Raw genomic sequence first — 17,500 nt, 5'->3', positions numbered from 1 at the left:
TGGGTGGGATGGGGAGGGTGTTGGCCCTGAAAAGCCCCCATGGGGAGTGGTCAATTAACCTATGTATGTATGTATGTATGTATGTATGTATGTATGTATGTATGTTTGTATGTATGTATGTATGTATGTATGTATGTATGTATGTATATGACTTAATGTACCCAATGGTCTCACGAATTACCATTAACAGTGCAAACTTTGTACCTTGTACAAACAAAGGTTCATGCGATGCACGGCGAAGGGACATGTACTCGGCCTTTAACTGCAGACCCACTGAAGGGGCTACTTGACTTGACCAGAATAACGATGGTGAATTTTATCTTAATTGAACGTGGTTGTCTTTTTCGCGTGGGATGAATAGGCTTTGGACGATAGTTTTCTCGTCCGATCTACAGAGACGCGCGGATCGTATTAACATGATGAATCTATGGGGTAGTTTGAGAATTAAGTAGGATTATAAGAATAGATTACCACAAACCTTCTTTCTTCCATAATCAACAGCAATCTTGAGAAGGCCCAGACTTTTATCTAACTTCCTAAGACGCTGGGGGTTCCCTCGGAGTAAGAAGCCGTCTCCCTCGATGTCCATGATCTCGTACAGCTCAGTCACGGTGCTTTCCTCCAGGACATCAGCAGCGAACGACTCGTAAGCTTCGACGGAACTCTTGTAATCCTCCAGGCTATAGTAATGCTCGCAAGAGGCAATCTTATCCAGTAGATATGCATCTTGTAAAGCATTTCCTATAGCATCCTGATCTTTATTTTCCTGGCAATCTTCACATTGACAGTTGGTGTTCGTTCTCCAGAGCCATTCAACTCCGATGTATAGAGGGTTAGAAAGTATTTTGATCCACTTTCTTTTCCTCGCTTCATCTTTGCGTTCTTCCTCTTTCTGTTGCGTCTCGTTTACGCTGTGAACACCACTAGGAGAATAAGTATCTCCGATACAAGATGATTTTTCCGGAGGTTCGCAATGGAAATTGCAGCTCTTTGCTCTATTCCGCACTTTCTTGGCGATGTCCTTGCTAACTCGATACATGACTTTTAGCGTCTTGATGGGATGATTGGTTTCAACGAGATCCCAAACTTCAGATGCATCATTTTTCTCGAGGGCTTCGAGTAAGTCATCTGCAAGTTTATCCTCCGAATTCCTTTCCCTTACTTTGTCTTGGTCGATCTCTTTCGGGTCTTTTCTTTCGTCTTCTTCTTTCTTGATTTTACTAAGGCAATTGTACAAGCCACTTTTTCTCTGTTCCACTTGCTCATCATCTGCATGAACCGTCTGCGCCATTGTTGTAGCTGTTGCAGAATGAATACCCCCTAAAAGGTAGATTTACAGCGTCTTGTTCGTTTTCTTTATACTTTAGTCATACAAAGCATTCTGTTTTTTAATCACTGAAGACGCCTGTTTCCGGTTTCCTAAGAAACTTGTGCTGTGGTTTCCGTGGTATGATGTTAATTTTCATTTTACTTTCAAAACGTACGTTAAAAAAAAAAAAAAAAAAAAAAAAAAAAACACTCAGCGTATGTTTTTTTCGAACTGTAATAGCTCCGAGAATGTAATAATAGACAAAATAATCGAAGCTGGAATAAGTGGAAAATCGCGATTACGGGCAGAAACTAGTGGGTCACGAAAGATATTTGAAGGAAACAAACCCCGGTAGTATTGAATGACATATATTCATAACTTAATGTTATCAATGGTCTCACGGATTACCATAAACTGAGCAAACTTTGTACTTTGTACAAACAGAGGTTCGTGCGACGGCGAAGGGTCGAAAAATCCCTTTCGGAGAAAATAAACATGAACGGCGATAGACACGGCAAACCAAACCTACTTTGTATGCATGAGTGAAGTTAGTTTAAATTGACGTTTAGGAGCCAAGGCGAGCAACGATGAATAAAAGAATGAGAAAATTTTGAATGAAAAAAAAGTGCATTAAAAATGGCTTCTGCCAGAATAATTCTTTATTTGTGGTTAGAAAAGTTTCTGCATGTAAAAGATTTCGAGTCATGGTTTATTAATTATACATTGCGTGACCAGCTCATAAGACGGGCGGTTGTCTTCGCATGACTACGACTTTGCACTGTCAACAGTGAGACAGTATTGAAATTGTAATTAGTACTTCTTCAGTGATCGAGAGTTCAGGAAACTAAACGATGTATTGTTAGAAGTGTCAGACATAATGTCGACATTTTTGTGTGAAATAAAGTACTGAGTTTTGGTTTGATGTCGATTGATTTTTAGTTCCATGATTCCATCTGTCTGCGTGTCACGTTTAAGGATACGAACTCTAATCTTTTTTACTTATGTAACTCTTCCGTTTTTAAGCAGAAAGACACTAAGAAACTTTCAATGACTTTCTATTAAATTTGTTAGCGCGCTTTGTTTGATTTCTATTCCGTGACTAGCGAATATCCGCTCGAAGCTAGCTACATAAAGCACTGTTCATTTCTATTACCTCTGCGTCAAAGTGTAAGAACTAAATTCGCCTTCTGTTAGCAAGTAGTCAGTTGCGAGGAGTCATTGTAGCGAAACCATTTCAGAGCCGAACGGAGTTTAGGAGTTCTCTACCCCGGAGTCAAGATCCGATGTAAGTTACGCTCGTAATATTCCTCATTTTTATCATTTCTGGTTTCGTAGTCTTTCGGTCTTCCTTATATCGAACCTTCATGTATCCGTTCTATAGTTTTTACCGCCTGTGCTGTACAACTGAAGACTGCTAGCTTAAGTGAATAAAGAGTTTGATGCTGCTACTTGTCTAAAGTTCAACACTGTGGTTATACTGGCAAACTCCGGTGCACAACACCACGTGTCTGCGGCATCGGGAACGCGACACTGCGCAAATGACTGACTTCAGAGCAAATTTGACTTACAGAAGTCATTAGCACCTCGCTCGATATTCACTCAAAGGCAAGCGTAAAACCGCATTTTTCTTGAGTTTAAACTAGCTTCATAGAAGAAAGCGGGTGAAGATTTCATATGACCCCCTACAAGTACCATTCTAGAACGAAGCCGTAGTCCGGCAAAGGCGATCAACTTTTGTCATTTTTGTTGTACTTTTAATCCAAGTATCATGATAATATGTCGATAATGAAGAATGGAGTTTTACAGAAATCTTGCCAGAACTCTTTCTTAACACACAAGTTTTGCATCCCTTTTAAATCACGACGTGTATTTATGATTACATTTCCAAATAACACAAACAAGGTCTCTAGAAATGTGTACAAATTATACACTTTTGACTTCAGGCCAAAGTCGCTGATCACCCAGAGTGTGATCGCTGGTCGCCTAAAGCAAAAAAATTGCGATAAAAGTTCGGCTTCCTTAGTAAAGAAAACATTTCTAGCGGTTAAAGGGGGAGCTTTTGGAAGAGATTTGGAATCCTGGATCTGTTTTCAAAGATTTCGTGATAGCTTTGTAAGACACGCGGTCGTCATAATCTAACGAGGACATAACACGGTACTAGATTGTATGCTCACAATGTGCTATTACTGATATAACGAGTGATTTGTCCGAGATCGAGAGGTAAGACGACTAGCTAGTCCACATATTTCAACGCACTTTCAATGTTTTTTTTGTGAAATAAAAAAAATTATACACTGTTACAGCAGGCTTGATATCTGATTTAATTTCCTTCCGACTGCGCAAATTAACCGACCACACTGCAAACTTGACTGATACAATTTGGCCCCTCACTCGACCTTCGACAGAAAGGCAAGCACAGAAGAAACGTTACTGAATCAAAACTAGCTTTACTAAAGGAAAAAATATCTTCGAACGCAATTTCAGTCTAAGCTCTAACCTGATACGAATGAATATCTCTCATGAGTTAGGCCAGGATAAGGTTCGTACGTGACACGCGTGCTTGTATTTGATTTAATTTTCAATTGACATCCCTCCAAATATCATCCAGACTGAGAAAACTAAGGTTTCATAAAATATGCAGAAATTATGCACTTTACCTCAGCTGACGATTACCTCAGAGTTCCTCCTGGTGTCGGGAAAGGGTCGCCGATTGCATTTGATCGCTCGCTGCCGAAAGAAAACAAGATGGTGAGTCGAATGTGCTTGCATACATTAAGTTAGAGAAGCGAAGGGTGGTGGTTTATTATACAATCAGTTATATATTCATCACAGGGTTGACGCGTAGCGTCAACTCTGTGATGATAGGTGTGTGGTGAAAAAGTACACGTAGGCACTTTTGTTTGTTTTTTGATTGTTTTTGTTTGTTTTTTGTTTGTTTGTTTGTCGTTTCTTTTATGAAACAAGCTTATTTGGAGCAAAATCAGATACATCATGAGTTTGCACATTTATGTATATGTAAAGCGATAAAGAAAACATTTATAAAAATAATTAAGAAAATTTGAATGTATTAAAAGAAGAAAAAAACCGCAAGCGCACGTCAGTGGTAGGTGTACGCAATTCAGTAATGAATAAAATCTTTTTGCAACTGGCTACAAATTGGTTATTTATCGTGATGAGAGAATGAGCTGATATTTCTTCCATAACTAGTCATGAATAAAGCTACCAATTAGACGCTAGTAGACCTTAGTAGAAAGAAGTGGAACGATTACGAGGAAGAATAACTCAGATACGCAAAGACACAACACCATAGCCTGTCATTACATGCATTATAGCCTGACAGGTCCAATAAACACAAAGCCCCTACTAAAACCAAAAGCAGCTAATCAGCTTAAATGCTATTCTCTACGATGGGTTATAGATGAGCACAATAATTTAAGCGATAGTATATCTCACATCTTTGTCTATGAGCAAGATTCTGATCATCTAAGTGATAGTCTCCTTTAAAAACTTTCTATGGCCTCGTCACGCAAACACGCTTACTGTTACTACTATTATTACTTTATTGTCGTTACACCACGTATCTATTTGAAATTAAAGCTGCTGACTGTGTAACATGAAGAAGCTCAGGCGCGCGTTTTCAACATGGTGGACAGCGTAGAGATAGTTCAGTTTGGAGAGTAAAACGAACTTAGCCAGATTTCATCCTTGATTTTTATAGAATGGAAAAGGAAGAAACTCTCTGTCTCGATAAACTTGAAAACTCATACAGGGAAGTTGAGAAGCAACTTAATTTATGGAAGGATACCCAGCGTCATTCTACTGAACTGATTCAGTCGTTAACCAGTCCAATGGAGCAACTTCGCTCTTGTGCGAAAACCTCTTTCGAACGTTCTCCTCTATGTGATTTTGAGGGATTAAGAGAGAAACTTCAACACAAGCTTTTAAAGCGAATAGAAGGTATCATGGGAAAGATTCAAGATGACATGTAAGCAATTTATGTAAATTTAGTTCCAACTTGCAATTGATCGCGCAATTGACTCCACCCCCCCATTAAAGGTCTGGGATTTTTGAGGGGGAGGAAGGGAATCAATACCACATATTTCCCAGAGGGGTCGACCCATAACATTAGGGGTCTGGGGGGCATGTTTTTTCTTGCATTCTAAGATGGAAATTTTTCATTTTTCGTGGTAATTTTGCTAAGAAAGTTGTGCTGGAGTAATAAACAAAGCTATTACCCACCAGCATAAAGTGGACACGTGACAAATAATATGCAGAGCTTGACAAGAGTAAGATTTTTTACCTCATATGTCATATTTACTTTCGAAGTGGATTAGAATTAGAGTGACACTGTTAACTGCTCATAGTAAAAGTTGGTAAAACCTACATATCTGAAAATGGTAACCTGGATGATGAGATGGTATGGTGCTAGTGGACCAAGTGTACGGTGTGGTGCTTGTGTATAGTGTGCTGCTTGTGTACCATTTATTGTGGTGGTTGGTGGAGTTTTGTATGGTGTGGTAGACACTGTTGCCAGGAAAGTTGTCAATTTGGGCTCTGTAATGCCCATAGCCCCCACACCTGTGGGAAGAGCACTGGGACTGGAAGTGTCTGCTTCCTTGACACTGATGACAATGAGGTTCTGTAGACACAGTTGCCATGCAAGTTGTTAATTTGGGCAATGGGCTCTGTAATGCACATAGCCCCCACACCTGTGGGAAGAGCACTGGGACTGGAAGTGTCTGCTTCCTTGACACTGGTGACAATGAGGTTCTGTAGACACAATTGCCAGGCAAGTTGTTAATTTGGGCAATGGGCTCTGTAATGCACATAGCCCCCACACCTGTGGGAAGAGCACTGGGACTGGAAGTGTCCGCTTCCTTGACACTGGTGACAATGAGGTTCTGTAGACACTGTTGCCAGGCAATTTGTCAATTTGGGCAATGGGCTCTGTAATGCCCATTGCCCCCACACCTGTGGGAACAGCACTGGGACTGGAAGTGTCTGCTTCCTTGACACTGGTGGCAATGAGGTTCTGTTGATGATGATGATAAAGTTATTAGCAAATCATTATTGTTGATGTAATAATTTCGATGAAAGGCTCTTAGTACTAACGTTTGGTTGACAGATGATCTCTGAGATCACCTGTTGACCTCCCAACGTTCATCTCTTTAATTCCACCTCCTCCTCTCTCCTCCAGCTGTTCTCTTCTCCTCCTCTCCTCTCCACCTGTTTTCTCCTTCTCTTACTCCTGATCCTCTTTCCTTCTCCTTCCACATCCCCACTCCTTCCTCTCTCATCCCGCAATCTTTCTTTCCTCACCTCCTCTGAGACGGTTTCACTCCAGGAGCATGATATTCTAAAGTGAAAAAACATATACCATAAAATCTTAGATGTAAGCATAGCGGAAATAAGAAAAACTTTACCTCTTGGCGAATTTTGCAGGCAGCATATCAACAATAGAGTCCTAAAGTGCTTACGTCACGTTTCCATAGCACCGGAATTCTGTGGTCTAAACAAACCAATATGGCGTCCCTAGCGTGACACATTGTCGTTGACCTCGAACACTTCAAGAGCTATAATAGCGCATTTTATCCTCCAATAATAGAAATAAGATAAAGAGAATCAAGATAACCTTTGGCCTTACTATTGAAGAGTATAATAAGCGGACAAAAGCACCTGGTGAGGAATAATTCGAGTCAAAACGCCACGGAGACGAAGTTTGCGATGGGCCAGTGTTTTCATCCAGATTGCAATCACACATCTGAAAGCCACTGCTGCCGATTCTTTTCGTTTCCAGACCAGAAAAAACATAAAACACTCTATGATAAGTGGATATCATTTGTAAGGTGAGTATTTTTCGAAAAATATATATTTCGATGCTGTACCATCGATTAGAAATAGCTGTTTTTTTTTTATCTCAAACTGATTCACGATTAGCTGTTTCTCTTTCTTGTCTTATTTCTTTTCTCGCGGCTTTGCCTTTCCTTGTCTTCAGTCTTGATCTAAGATTATTTAGTTACTAAAAAACTATATGATAGTTGTGAGTATCAAAGCTTTTACACTAACTAGTATTAAGTAACAAGCTCAGAGAAATACTTGCTTCGCATTCACGTCTTAGACTACAAGGTTAAGCATGTGACCAACTAAACTTTGGGTTTTTTAAGCGCAAGTATAGTAACTGCTTCTGTCTTTTTCTGTTATAGGAGAGGAGATAGAAAGCCCAGCAAACATTCGCGACTTTGCAGTTGTCACTTTAAAGATGGGCGAAAAGAAAATATGCCAACCATCAGTGACAGAAACAGGCACAAGCTGTTTGATAGTTTGGACTTGCTGCCAGGTACAGGACCAACACCTCCCAGTACACCTACCCCCAAGAAAAAACGGAAAGTGTCTGCCAAGCCCACGAAATTACCAACTGTAGCATCTGTGCTTGAAGAGATTAAAGAGAACTCTGAACCATGTTCCACTGAATGCTCACAAGAGGAAAAGACAAGTTCCAAAGAAGCTCTGCTGTCAATAGAGCTTGATATGACTTCAACAGAACTTGCTAAACACAAGGAAGTGTCAAGTTACTATAGTGCACACTACTCTGCTAAGAGCTTGAGCCCTGAGGTGATACGGATGGAGACAGGTCTACCCACTAAGGATGTTTTTGATATTGTTGTGGGATATGTTTCAAGATTCAAGGGTGAAATAAACTATTATGCTGGATGGAAGGTTGAGGCGATCACACTTGAGGACCAGATATTTATCACTCTGATGAAACTGAAACAAAATTATACCAATCTACATTTAGCCCAGTTGTTTTCATGCAGTGTTACAACTGTTGCTAACATAGTACTAACTTTTGTCCATGTTCTGCATTCTCTCCTGTTCAAAGACATCATGACAACTGTGCCATCTAGAGAAAAGAACAAGATGTGTTTGCCATCTTCTTTCACTGAGTACAGCAGTTGCCGCATTGTGATTGATTGTACAGACATTGAAATTGCTGCACCTAAGCTCATGTCCCAGCAGAATGCTACATATTCCAGCTACAGGGGAATGAACTCTTTCAAAGTCATTATAGGGGTTGCCCCAAATGGAGTTATAACCTATGTTAGTGATCTTTTTCCTGGCTCAGTCAGTGACAAGGTCATGGTTAAAGAGTCTGGGTTTTGTAAACATTTGAGTGCTGGTGATCTTGTTCTGGCAGACAAAGGTTTTCTCATCAGCGATGTAGTTTCAAGAGGTGTTTCAGTGAACATACCACCATTTCTCAACAATGGAAAGTTTACAGAGAGTGAGGCAAGGGCGACAAAATCAATAGCTCGATGTCGCATCCACGTAGAGCGTGCAAATGCAAGACTTAAGAGTTTTCGCATCCTTGGCTTCATCCCAGCATTTTTGAGGTGCCATGCTGACAAGCTATGCCAACTGTGCTCAGCTCTTGTTAATTTGCAGTATCCATTGATCAAGGATGGCTGCGAAGACTTTGAATTTGACTGAATAGAACTTTTTTTCAACTAAATTATAGTACAATGAGTTTTTAATATTATTTTTGTATTACTAGAAGCCCTACTGTAACAGATCAAATGGTATTGACATAGCTTTGGTCAAAAATATGTGGTCAGTTTTACATTTTTCTGATATTCATCTCCTTTATGTTCATTAATACAAACTACTATGTGTTCTGTGAAAATAGATTATAATGAAAACCAGTGACATTCTTAAATTGTCATTTCAACTAAATCCAGGTCAGGGGCATGTGACCAGTATGGAATTCTTTCGTCCAGTAGTTCCAAGTGTGAAAGTCGTGCTGGCTTAAAGGTTTTACTTTTGTGTCTGTGAAGCTGGGAGCCTGAGTCCAGGTGTATAAAACTAAAGCCACACTTCAATTAGCTTAAGGGATGGTGAGAGGTAGTCAGAAAAAATAACCTGTGCTGCATGGATTTTGTTTTGGCTCTCTCCCCTTCCCTTTGCATTGCTATGCAAGCCTACTTAAGTGTGGCATAAGTTTTATGTACCTGGGCCCTGTTGAGTAACCAGGATAAGTGTTACCAGCTACCAGTAGCCATTGGTTGCAAAAAAAAAAAATTGTTTAAGCTTGCTTTCAGGAAGAATGTAATTTATTATTAAGTTACTATGCTAAATGGAAAAATGTGGGTTCTTTATCTTGTGTCTCTATCTGAGTGTAGAATATGTAATGTTATATTAAGAAATTAATGTATGGAATTTAAAAAAATACCTTTTAACATTAGCTACTGCCTATTTACATTAGCTCCCACTCCCCCCCCCCACTCTGATTATGTCCAGCATCTGTGCACCACTTTTCAAAGTTCTCCCTCGGTAATCTTTGGGAATAGTTGATGAAAGTAAAAATCACTCAAGATAGTAATATTGTGCTCCCAAGATTCATCTCGTTCAATCTTGATAACTACACTATCCTTTGTGGTCCATACAACAAAGTAGCAGAATTTGCGCTTTGTCGGGAACATCTGGCCTTGACACTGATGCCAGTAAACATGTGTGGTAGACAGCGTATAATTCCCTTCCTTCTCCTCCAAGTAAAAGTCTTTGTGCCCACAAGCTTCCTTGATTGTCGCATTTTGATGTGTGTAGGGGCACTTACACTCAATCACCGAGTCGTCTCCCACAAGTCCATCAGGGGAAGCACCCAGAACTCCCGACTCGTGTAGCCAAAGGCCGGTCTGTACAGGTGTAAAGTTTGTGATGTTGGTGAAGGATTTCAGGGCCTCAGTCTCATTGTCCTGTCCCCATGCAATTGCTTTAACTCCACTCAAGTTGTATTCCCCAAGTAGTCGCTTGATAAGAGACGGTGTAACTCTTTTTGCCTGGAGGACGGAGCCAAAATTACTGGCAGTCAGGCAGCCTCTACGAGCTTGGTGCCATGCAGGGCTGTTTCGCTGGCCAGCCGTGAGGGTGCTCACAACATTTATGGTTCTCTCCTCTACTTTGGCATTCTCAATCAAGTACTCTAATTGTTTTTTTTTCGTAGATGCCATAAGGAAACCTTCTGAGTAAATGATATCCTCAATCGTCTTGATCGGGAGAGGGGTAGCAGGTTGTGGTTCGGGACTCAAGATCCAGCAGGTCCCTGTAAATTTGCCATAGCGCTTTAGTTCGCTGTACAGCCACATCCGATCTTCTCGGCTAGGATCACGCGCCAAAGGGCTGTAATCCTTCTTCTTCGGTGGCGCTGGAAACATCTGGCTTGCAGACTGTACGCTTTCTGCCTTTCGCTTTCGTTTCCATTGGCATTCCAGGTCCGTCCTGCTAAGGTTATGGATGCCATAAATAAATATGGCTGCCGCGTGACTGCACTTGAACTCGCCGCGAGGACACTCGCAAATTCTGTGTTTTTTATTTCAAGGTTTTCATCGAGATAAATCTGATAAAAAGATAATTCGAAACAGACACGTAAGTTGCAATATATATTCCGCAATATAAACATTAAATTGGAGGTGAAATCGGGGTTGGGAGTTCTTCGAATTGAACATACGTGTTGTGATCCCAAATTGGCAACTTACTGTGACTTTGTAGTCCTTATTTTTCATGCTTGCTTGGACTTCACCTTTGATGACTCCCCTGGAATAAATAAAGCTTTGGACATGGTCGGATTTGAAGTGGTTTTCTCCGCGATCAAGCGATTTCCGCTCTCCAGAAAAGAAAGAAACGAGTGAGCATATCGATAAAGACGCCATGTTTGAAGTATGAGTTTAAACTGTTTAGACCAGAAAAAAATGCTGTCATGGCAACGTGACGTCACACTTTAGGACTCTATGCTGGATTTTATCAATTCTTTTTGCCCTTTTATTTTCCAAAGTGCCTTGTTATTTGTTCATTTCAAGTTCACTTTTTCTCAAATCTCACAAAAAAACATAAGAAATTACTTTAGCTCTTTCAATTGGTTATCACCTTGAAAAGGCAATTTTGACATATAAAAAACATCCTTTCACAGTTTGTAGACTGTAACATTGCATCAAATGCTACCTTTTGAGATAACAAAAAGAAAATTGAGTCCAGGTAAAAACCCAACTCCACAATTCTCTTCCATTGTTTACAATCTGACATGAAAGACAAGCCATGGGAATTGTTAGAGTTCATTGGCTGATTGATTTAATATAATTACCGTATGTAGATAGTGGTGGCTGTGGACACTTCTTTAGTTGAAAATTAATTCTTTTCCAGCAGAGGCAATGAAATGATGTTGGTAATCGATGACAATGCTACATTGTATTTGATTCATCAATTGTCATCAAGTATGGTTATAATTGATGACAATCAATTCTCACAAAAACCTGTGTGACCGATTTCCCATGAATTACCAATAACAATGGATTCAGAGTACTATTATATTAGTTACAACTTACACAAACAAGTGTTCAGGCATTGTCACATGAAATCTGCTGAGTATGGTTAGCCATTTGATTCCTATAAGTGACCAAGACAGAATTTCTCCTTACAAAACCAATACAATATTAAGCAGACTAGGGAGAGAAGGAAGAAAATTACTAATTAGGACTGAGATTTTTATTTGCTCAAATACTAAATTCTCCAAACCAACATGAGCAGAACTGTATAGAAAACAGTAAGGAGAATTACTACCGGTAATGAGATCTTAGGAGTGAAAGGGTTAAGTTGTAATCATCTCATTTGAAGTTCAATTATGAGACCTACAGCTGTACACTTTGACTTAACCTTTGTTTCAAGATAAAACAGAACTAAATTAATTTTGAAAGACATTTCCCTACAATTAATGTTTTAATGGACACTAATATCAATACTATACATGTTTGAGTTGTTTCTTTATACATGTAGTAAATGTAAACATTAAAATGCTTTATGCATGGAAGACTTTTTGTTTAGAGTCTCTGCATTTGTTTTAGGAACATATTCAAAGGTGTGTCACACAAGATTGCAACACTTTGTGGAAGCAGTTTGGAAGTCTATGAAGCTCACTCTAGTAAGTATCTCATAGAAGGATAGCTACACCGTACAACTTTTGGTAGATATTTCTCAAACTCATTAATAATTCATCAAGTTACAAACCAATCAGGATACGCCAATTTGGCCACGTGTGTGCGTTTAGAAACCCTGATGAAACACTGGACAGAGGCTTTTCCACTATACTTTGATGAAATATCAAACCCTAGAGCTTGATAAAATGTCAAACCCCACAATGACGGTCCTCAGGGACTTGTGACACTGCTAAAATATTTGACAACAAAGGCCAATAATTACTGAAGAACAATAGCAAAAAAGTAATGATGCACGATTGAGAAGCAACTTAAAAAACTCGTGCTTTGTGTTTCATCAGGGTTTTCAAACACTCGAAAACAATAAAAGCACTCAGCCTACGGCCTCGTGCTTTCATCAGTTTTCTCACATTTGGAAACTCCAATGAAACACTCGCACTCGTTTTTGAAATATTACTTGACGCATTTTTCTGAAAAGTTTTGCATTTACTTATGAGAATAGTGGGCTACTGACAGTAAGCTTCATTTCAATGTTCCTCACTTGTTACAGCAATCCATTGATTACATGAGTATCCTAAGTTTAAACCCGTGTCAATTAATTCCTTTTCCTTGATTAGAGTATTGAATCATTGACAAACTTTACATATGTCATTTGGAAGTTATCTGATTTTGAGCTCTGATATTGTTTGTAGTGGTACAGGAGGACACCAGGGTAGTGTACTGTAACATTTGTTATAAAAGGTTAATTACCAAACTTACATCTAAGGGCTGATGAAAATAAAACAATGTGCATCTAGACACTGTTTCAGAAAAATTGATGCTTGGAAAATGTGTCTCCCCTTTTTCCAGCCTAATTGTGTAGTATTATATTTGAAAACCAAACTGCCCCTGTAGAAGTTTTGGCAAATTATGGGTAACTTGGGCACAACCTATTACATGATTGTTTTGTAGGTTATCTACCCATGTCTGTTGTTTGTGAAGGGACTTGTACTCGGCCTTCAATTGCAGACCTACTGGAGGGGCTCTGTGACTTGAACAGAATACACTATGAATTGTATCTTTTGAAAATTTTGGTATTATGTGTTGTTGCTTGTCTACGTCCCCCTTGGAAACCTTTAGTGTGATGATGATGATGATGATAGTTTATTAACACTTCTGGCAGTTAAAAAACTGTATAGACAGTGTAATTTTACAAGGATATTAAAAAGAATCTTACTAGATACCAATAATAAAGTCTATTTACAATAATAAGTCTTAAGAATTAGAATAATTGTAGTAAGTATACATTACAATAATAGTTAAGTCTACAAATACCTAAAAGTAAAAAAGTCATTTGCTCTTTTTGTTCTTTTCATTGTTGTTGTGGCTTTGGTATTTCCTGATATTAAAGTGCACCTAAACCCAAAAATTTTTTTTCGCTTAACGAAATAAGCGTATTTTTTGGAGTATTTCTGTGCAAACATTTTTTTATTTGCTCAAATCTTCAATTGTCTGTGCCCAGTCAAAATACGGAAAATCGGCCGCCATCTTGCCCCACGGCCGAGTTTAAAGAGGAATGGCTCTAGCGGGTAATGTGACGTCAAATCGAGAACACGAAAGTCTGCATTTCACACATTTTCACTTGTTTAGGAAGGTTGTAGTCGATTTTGTCCGAAAATATGCCGACTAAGTGTGTTGTAGGAGGATGTAGCAACGTGCGAAATTTGCAAGAGGGTATCACGCTTCATACATTCCTCATACAATACACCTGGTCGGCATATTTCGGACAATATCGACCACAACCTTCCCAAACAAGTGAAAATGTGTGAAAAGCAGACTTTCGTGTTCTCGATTTGACGTCACATTATCCGCTAGAGCCATTCCTCTTTAAACTCGGTCGTGGGGCAAGATGGCGGCCGATTTTCCATATTTTGACTAGGCACAGAAAATTTAAGATTTAAGCAAATTAAAAAATTTTTGCACAGAAATACTCCAAAAAATAAGCTTATTTCGTTAAGCGAAAAAAAATTTTTGGGTTTAGGTGCACTTTAACTGATAAGGTATGGAACTTGTCATAGCTTGTTGAGCCAAGATAGACATGGGGTGGTCTTCATTCCTCATTTCTGCCATCAACTTTTTACAAACGAATATCCTACGATCTACCAACAATGACAATTTTGCCTGGTCTAGGGCTTGTTGATAACTAAAATTTGGGAATATAATTTTTAAGGCTCTTTTTTGTATGGATTCGGTAGGATCAGAGAGGTATGCGGGAATGTCTTGCCACACCTTCACAGCATACTCTAGGACCGATCTGATATTACAAGTGTATACCTTAAGCATGTCTTCTGGCATAACTCCTGCACGTTTCAACAACCTTAGAGCATATAATTTCTTAGCTGCCTTGGGTGGGTTACTCATAGACCTGTATACAATATTAATCAGGTTTATGTTTATTAGTGCCAACTTTGATCAGCTTTTTAAAAGAGGATTTGTTATTTTTTGAAGGATTTTTGTGGTAATGAATAAAGAGTACCCCTGGTACTATTTGGGTTGATACTGAGCCTTAAATTGTGATTGCTTTGACTAACACCATTGCTGAAAAGAAGCTATAGGAAGGCTTGTGTAATATCCTTTCTCAGAGAATATTTGAAAAACCTTGTTGGCTGTTATCTCAAAGTTAGTGAAGACCACTTTGCATCATAGTCGAAGTTATTGAAAGTTGCCTCAGTCTGAAAATGATGTAAAGAAAAGTTATTCAAATTATATAGTACTGTTTATAGGAAATAAATTATGCGTCTCATTTTTGTCAATTTCTGTATAACTATTCTGAAGCTTGTCACTTACTCTACTGCGATGTTCATACATCTAAATGATACTACAGGTAGTAATCCAACAATACAATCAAGTTGTTGGTTTTCCACACTGTTAGAATCAAGTTGCAACTTAATTGTTCAGTAATTAAAGGTAGAAATTAGTAATAAGGAAACATAAAGGTAAATATGTTAGATGTAATAACTGGGATGATATTTTTTGTAATCAAGACAATCTGGTCAGTTTTCTTGACCTAAAAATGAAGATATCAAGACAAAGTTGACATTTTGGGGAGAATAACATACACAGCACCAATGACAAACGTGTACAAGGCCATCAGGGAATGGACTTCCATACAAGACAGGAATGCTTACAAGATAAGGGGTATGGATTCTTTAACTCAACAGGCAGGATGGAGGGATATTCTCACAGAACAGTGTACTTCTTACTATTAATTCTTACACTTTCCTTACATGCCCTACTTTCGTTTTGCTTTATTATTGTAAATTTGAACAAAACGTTTCGAAATTTTGGCAAGTTGATTCAGTGTGTGAGTCATTTCTTTCAAGGTTGCATGACATTTTGACTGCACTCCACTGTTCGGCTGAATCAGTTATAAATATTTTTTATATCATTTCTGGGATCAGTGAGAGGTTGTTGATGTGCACATAATGCAATTTCACCCCAATTTTAATTTTTTAGATTTTATATGGTTCATAACACCAGTACCTTCCATGCTCCAAGACCAAAGCTTTTTGTCATTCAAATAAGTTCAAGATGATTGTATGTGACTTTCAAAGTCAGACCTGTGTGTGGCTGATTCCCCTCTTTCAGAACCCTAATCATGATTGGTGCTTACACCGAGCGTGAGGTGCATCATTTCCATTACCAAGTGTTGCTGGGTGCAATATGATGCATGTGAAGTTGCACTCGACCAAACTCTCCTTTAAGTAGTATACAATCAGGGGCGTAGCCAGGATTTTTCAAAGGGGGGGTCACAGAGGCTACTCACCAGATTGTCATGTCGACCTCCACGCATTGCATGTTTTACTTAATGTTACAGTTTTGGGATGAGCAGTGAGAGTATAGTGGGCAGGCCAAGATATTGTTATGGCGTTTTCACCACCTGAATATTGTAGGTTGTTTGGTCAAAAGAAGGCCTACCAAGGGGGGGGGGGGGTCACGGGCACCCCAGGACCCCCCTAGCTACGCCCTTGACATTACAACATCCTCACTTTGAAAATAACTCATGAATCTTTTTTCTCACCCTCATCCCATTTATGTCTGCATTATTAGATATCATGGAGCCGGTGGCAGTATTCCTTGCAAGTAGAGGTGGAGAGCAAAACGTTTAGACATCAGAGCTATACGCACGTGTTGTGAGAGCGACAGTCATTTGGTCAACGGTTTTCGTCCCTTCCTTGACACTGCACACAGCTGGACGTCAAACAGAGTTGCATGCATTTGGCAATAAGGAACGAACACTTCTGTTCAAGGCATAAAACACAGAGATGCGTGTATGTGGCAATGAGGCAAGAACACTTCCGTTCAAGGGATAAAACACAATAGATTAATTCTTTACTTACTCTCTTTGAAACTTTCTCCTTTGGCCGCAAAATATCGCTCATTGTAAACTACATTCACGTTTGAAGTATTCGACATGGGCTGACTACATGGATCAACGATGTCATGCCGTTTTCTTGTCGTTTTCTTTTCCAAAACATTCTCCGCGAAATAGTTGGAATAAGCCGCCATCATGAAACTGTAGCGAGCAGAATCATTATTTTAGGAATCGCTGACAGTCATGGCGTCTTACTTAATATATGCAGGGAGCCCTGTGAAAAGCACTCTGGAATTGTCTGCGCAAGATAATACAAATATAGTCGCTTTCAAACTGGCAAGTTTATTACAAATAGGGTCACGCGTTGCTCGAACTTCGTTGGTTTAAAGAAGGATGCTAATGAACTAGAAGTTGATAAGAAGTGGATATTGAACGCCTCTAATATCAAGTGGAGATAAAAACGTTGGTGACACTTAAAAGTTTTGGGGTTTAAAATGTTTTTACATAAGGTGGAAACTATCTGTAAGATTCTACTTTACTGCCCCTGTAAGTAGGTGGCGTACCCAGAACAAATAGTTTTACAAGTTTATTAATCTGAAAAAAAAAAAAAAAAAAAATGATAATATGAAATCAAAATTAATGTCCAATTTTCATGATGCGGTTCCATACTTCGTGAGCGACTCTTACTTAGTATAGAGCACATCAGTTTGTCTCTCGCCTTTTTTATGTGTGCTAAAGGAGATAAAATAAAGCATGGCGTCGTCAACTGGATTCAGCAGAAAAGGAACTTGGTATTGTCTTTTTTTTTGCGCCAATTCACTTGCATGTACCCTAACGTCCATATATACGCAATAGTTA

The 17,500-nt window shown here is 39.1% G+C and overlaps 3 protein-coding genes across 6 annotated transcripts in view; 2 read left to right on the top strand and 1 right to left on the bottom strand.

Moving 5' to 3' along the window:
• Nucleotides 1–4,849, bottom strand: part of LOC111329278 (short transient receptor potential channel 4) — an 11,568-nt gene extending 6,719 nt beyond the window's left edge. Inside the window, exons 1-3 of one of the 3 annotated variants that reach the window (XM_088758730.1) lie at nt 4,763–4,849; nt 3,967–4,036; nt 479–1,320 (exon numbers count right to left, since the gene is read on the bottom strand). In XM_088758730.1, coding sequence (XP_088614856.1) covers nt 479–1,291 — 813 coding nt within the window. In that variant the 5' untranslated portion in view covers nt 1,292–1,320; nt 3,967–4,036; nt 4,763–4,849. Of the gene's footprint in view, nt 1–478; nt 1,321–3,966; nt 4,108–4,762 lie in introns of those variants that run through there. The other 2 variants (XM_088758729.1, XM_088758731.1) reach the window with 2 other exon arrangements.
• LOC111329288 (AFG2-interacting ribosome maturation factor) overlaps nt 3,916–17,500 on the top strand; it is a 14,067-nt gene continuing 482 nt past the window's right edge. The window contains exons 1-5 of one of the 2 annotated variants that reach the window (XM_088758733.1): nt 3,916–4,057; nt 12,199–12,275; nt 13,240–13,342; nt 15,347–15,465; nt 16,378–17,500. The exon at nt 16,378–17,500 is cut by the window's right edge and continues 482 nt beyond it. In XM_088758733.1, coding sequence (XP_088614859.1) covers nt 3,945–4,057; nt 12,199–12,275; nt 13,240–13,342; nt 15,347–15,465; nt 16,378–16,436 — 471 coding nt within the window. In that variant the 5' untranslated portion in view covers nt 3,916–3,944 and the 3' untranslated portion in view covers nt 16,437–17,500. Of the gene's footprint in view, nt 4,058–4,912; nt 5,295–12,198; nt 12,276–13,239; nt 13,343–15,346; nt 15,466–16,377 lie in introns of those variants that run through there. The other variant, XM_022933929.2, reaches the window with a different exon arrangement.
• Nucleotides 6,738–9,548, top strand: LOC148733187 (uncharacterized). Its single transcript, XM_088758732.1, has 2 exons — nt 6,738–7,155; nt 7,513–9,548. Exons 1-2 carry the CDS (start codon nt 7,034–7,036, stop codon nt 8,795–8,797), a joined length of 1,407 nt encoding a protein of 468 aa, XP_088614858.1. The 5' UTR covers nt 6,738–7,033; the 3' UTR covers nt 8,798–9,548.

The sequence above is a fragment of the Stylophora pistillata genome, chromosome 4 (genome assembly GCF_964205215.1).
Source record: "Stylophora pistillata chromosome 4, jaStyPist1.2, whole genome shotgun sequence".
Lineage (NCBI taxonomy): Eukaryota > Metazoa > Cnidaria > Anthozoa > Scleractinia > Pocilloporidae > Stylophora > Stylophora pistillata.
Note: the sequence above shows the minus strand (reverse complement) of the source record. Positions and strands in the feature narration are given on the sequence as shown.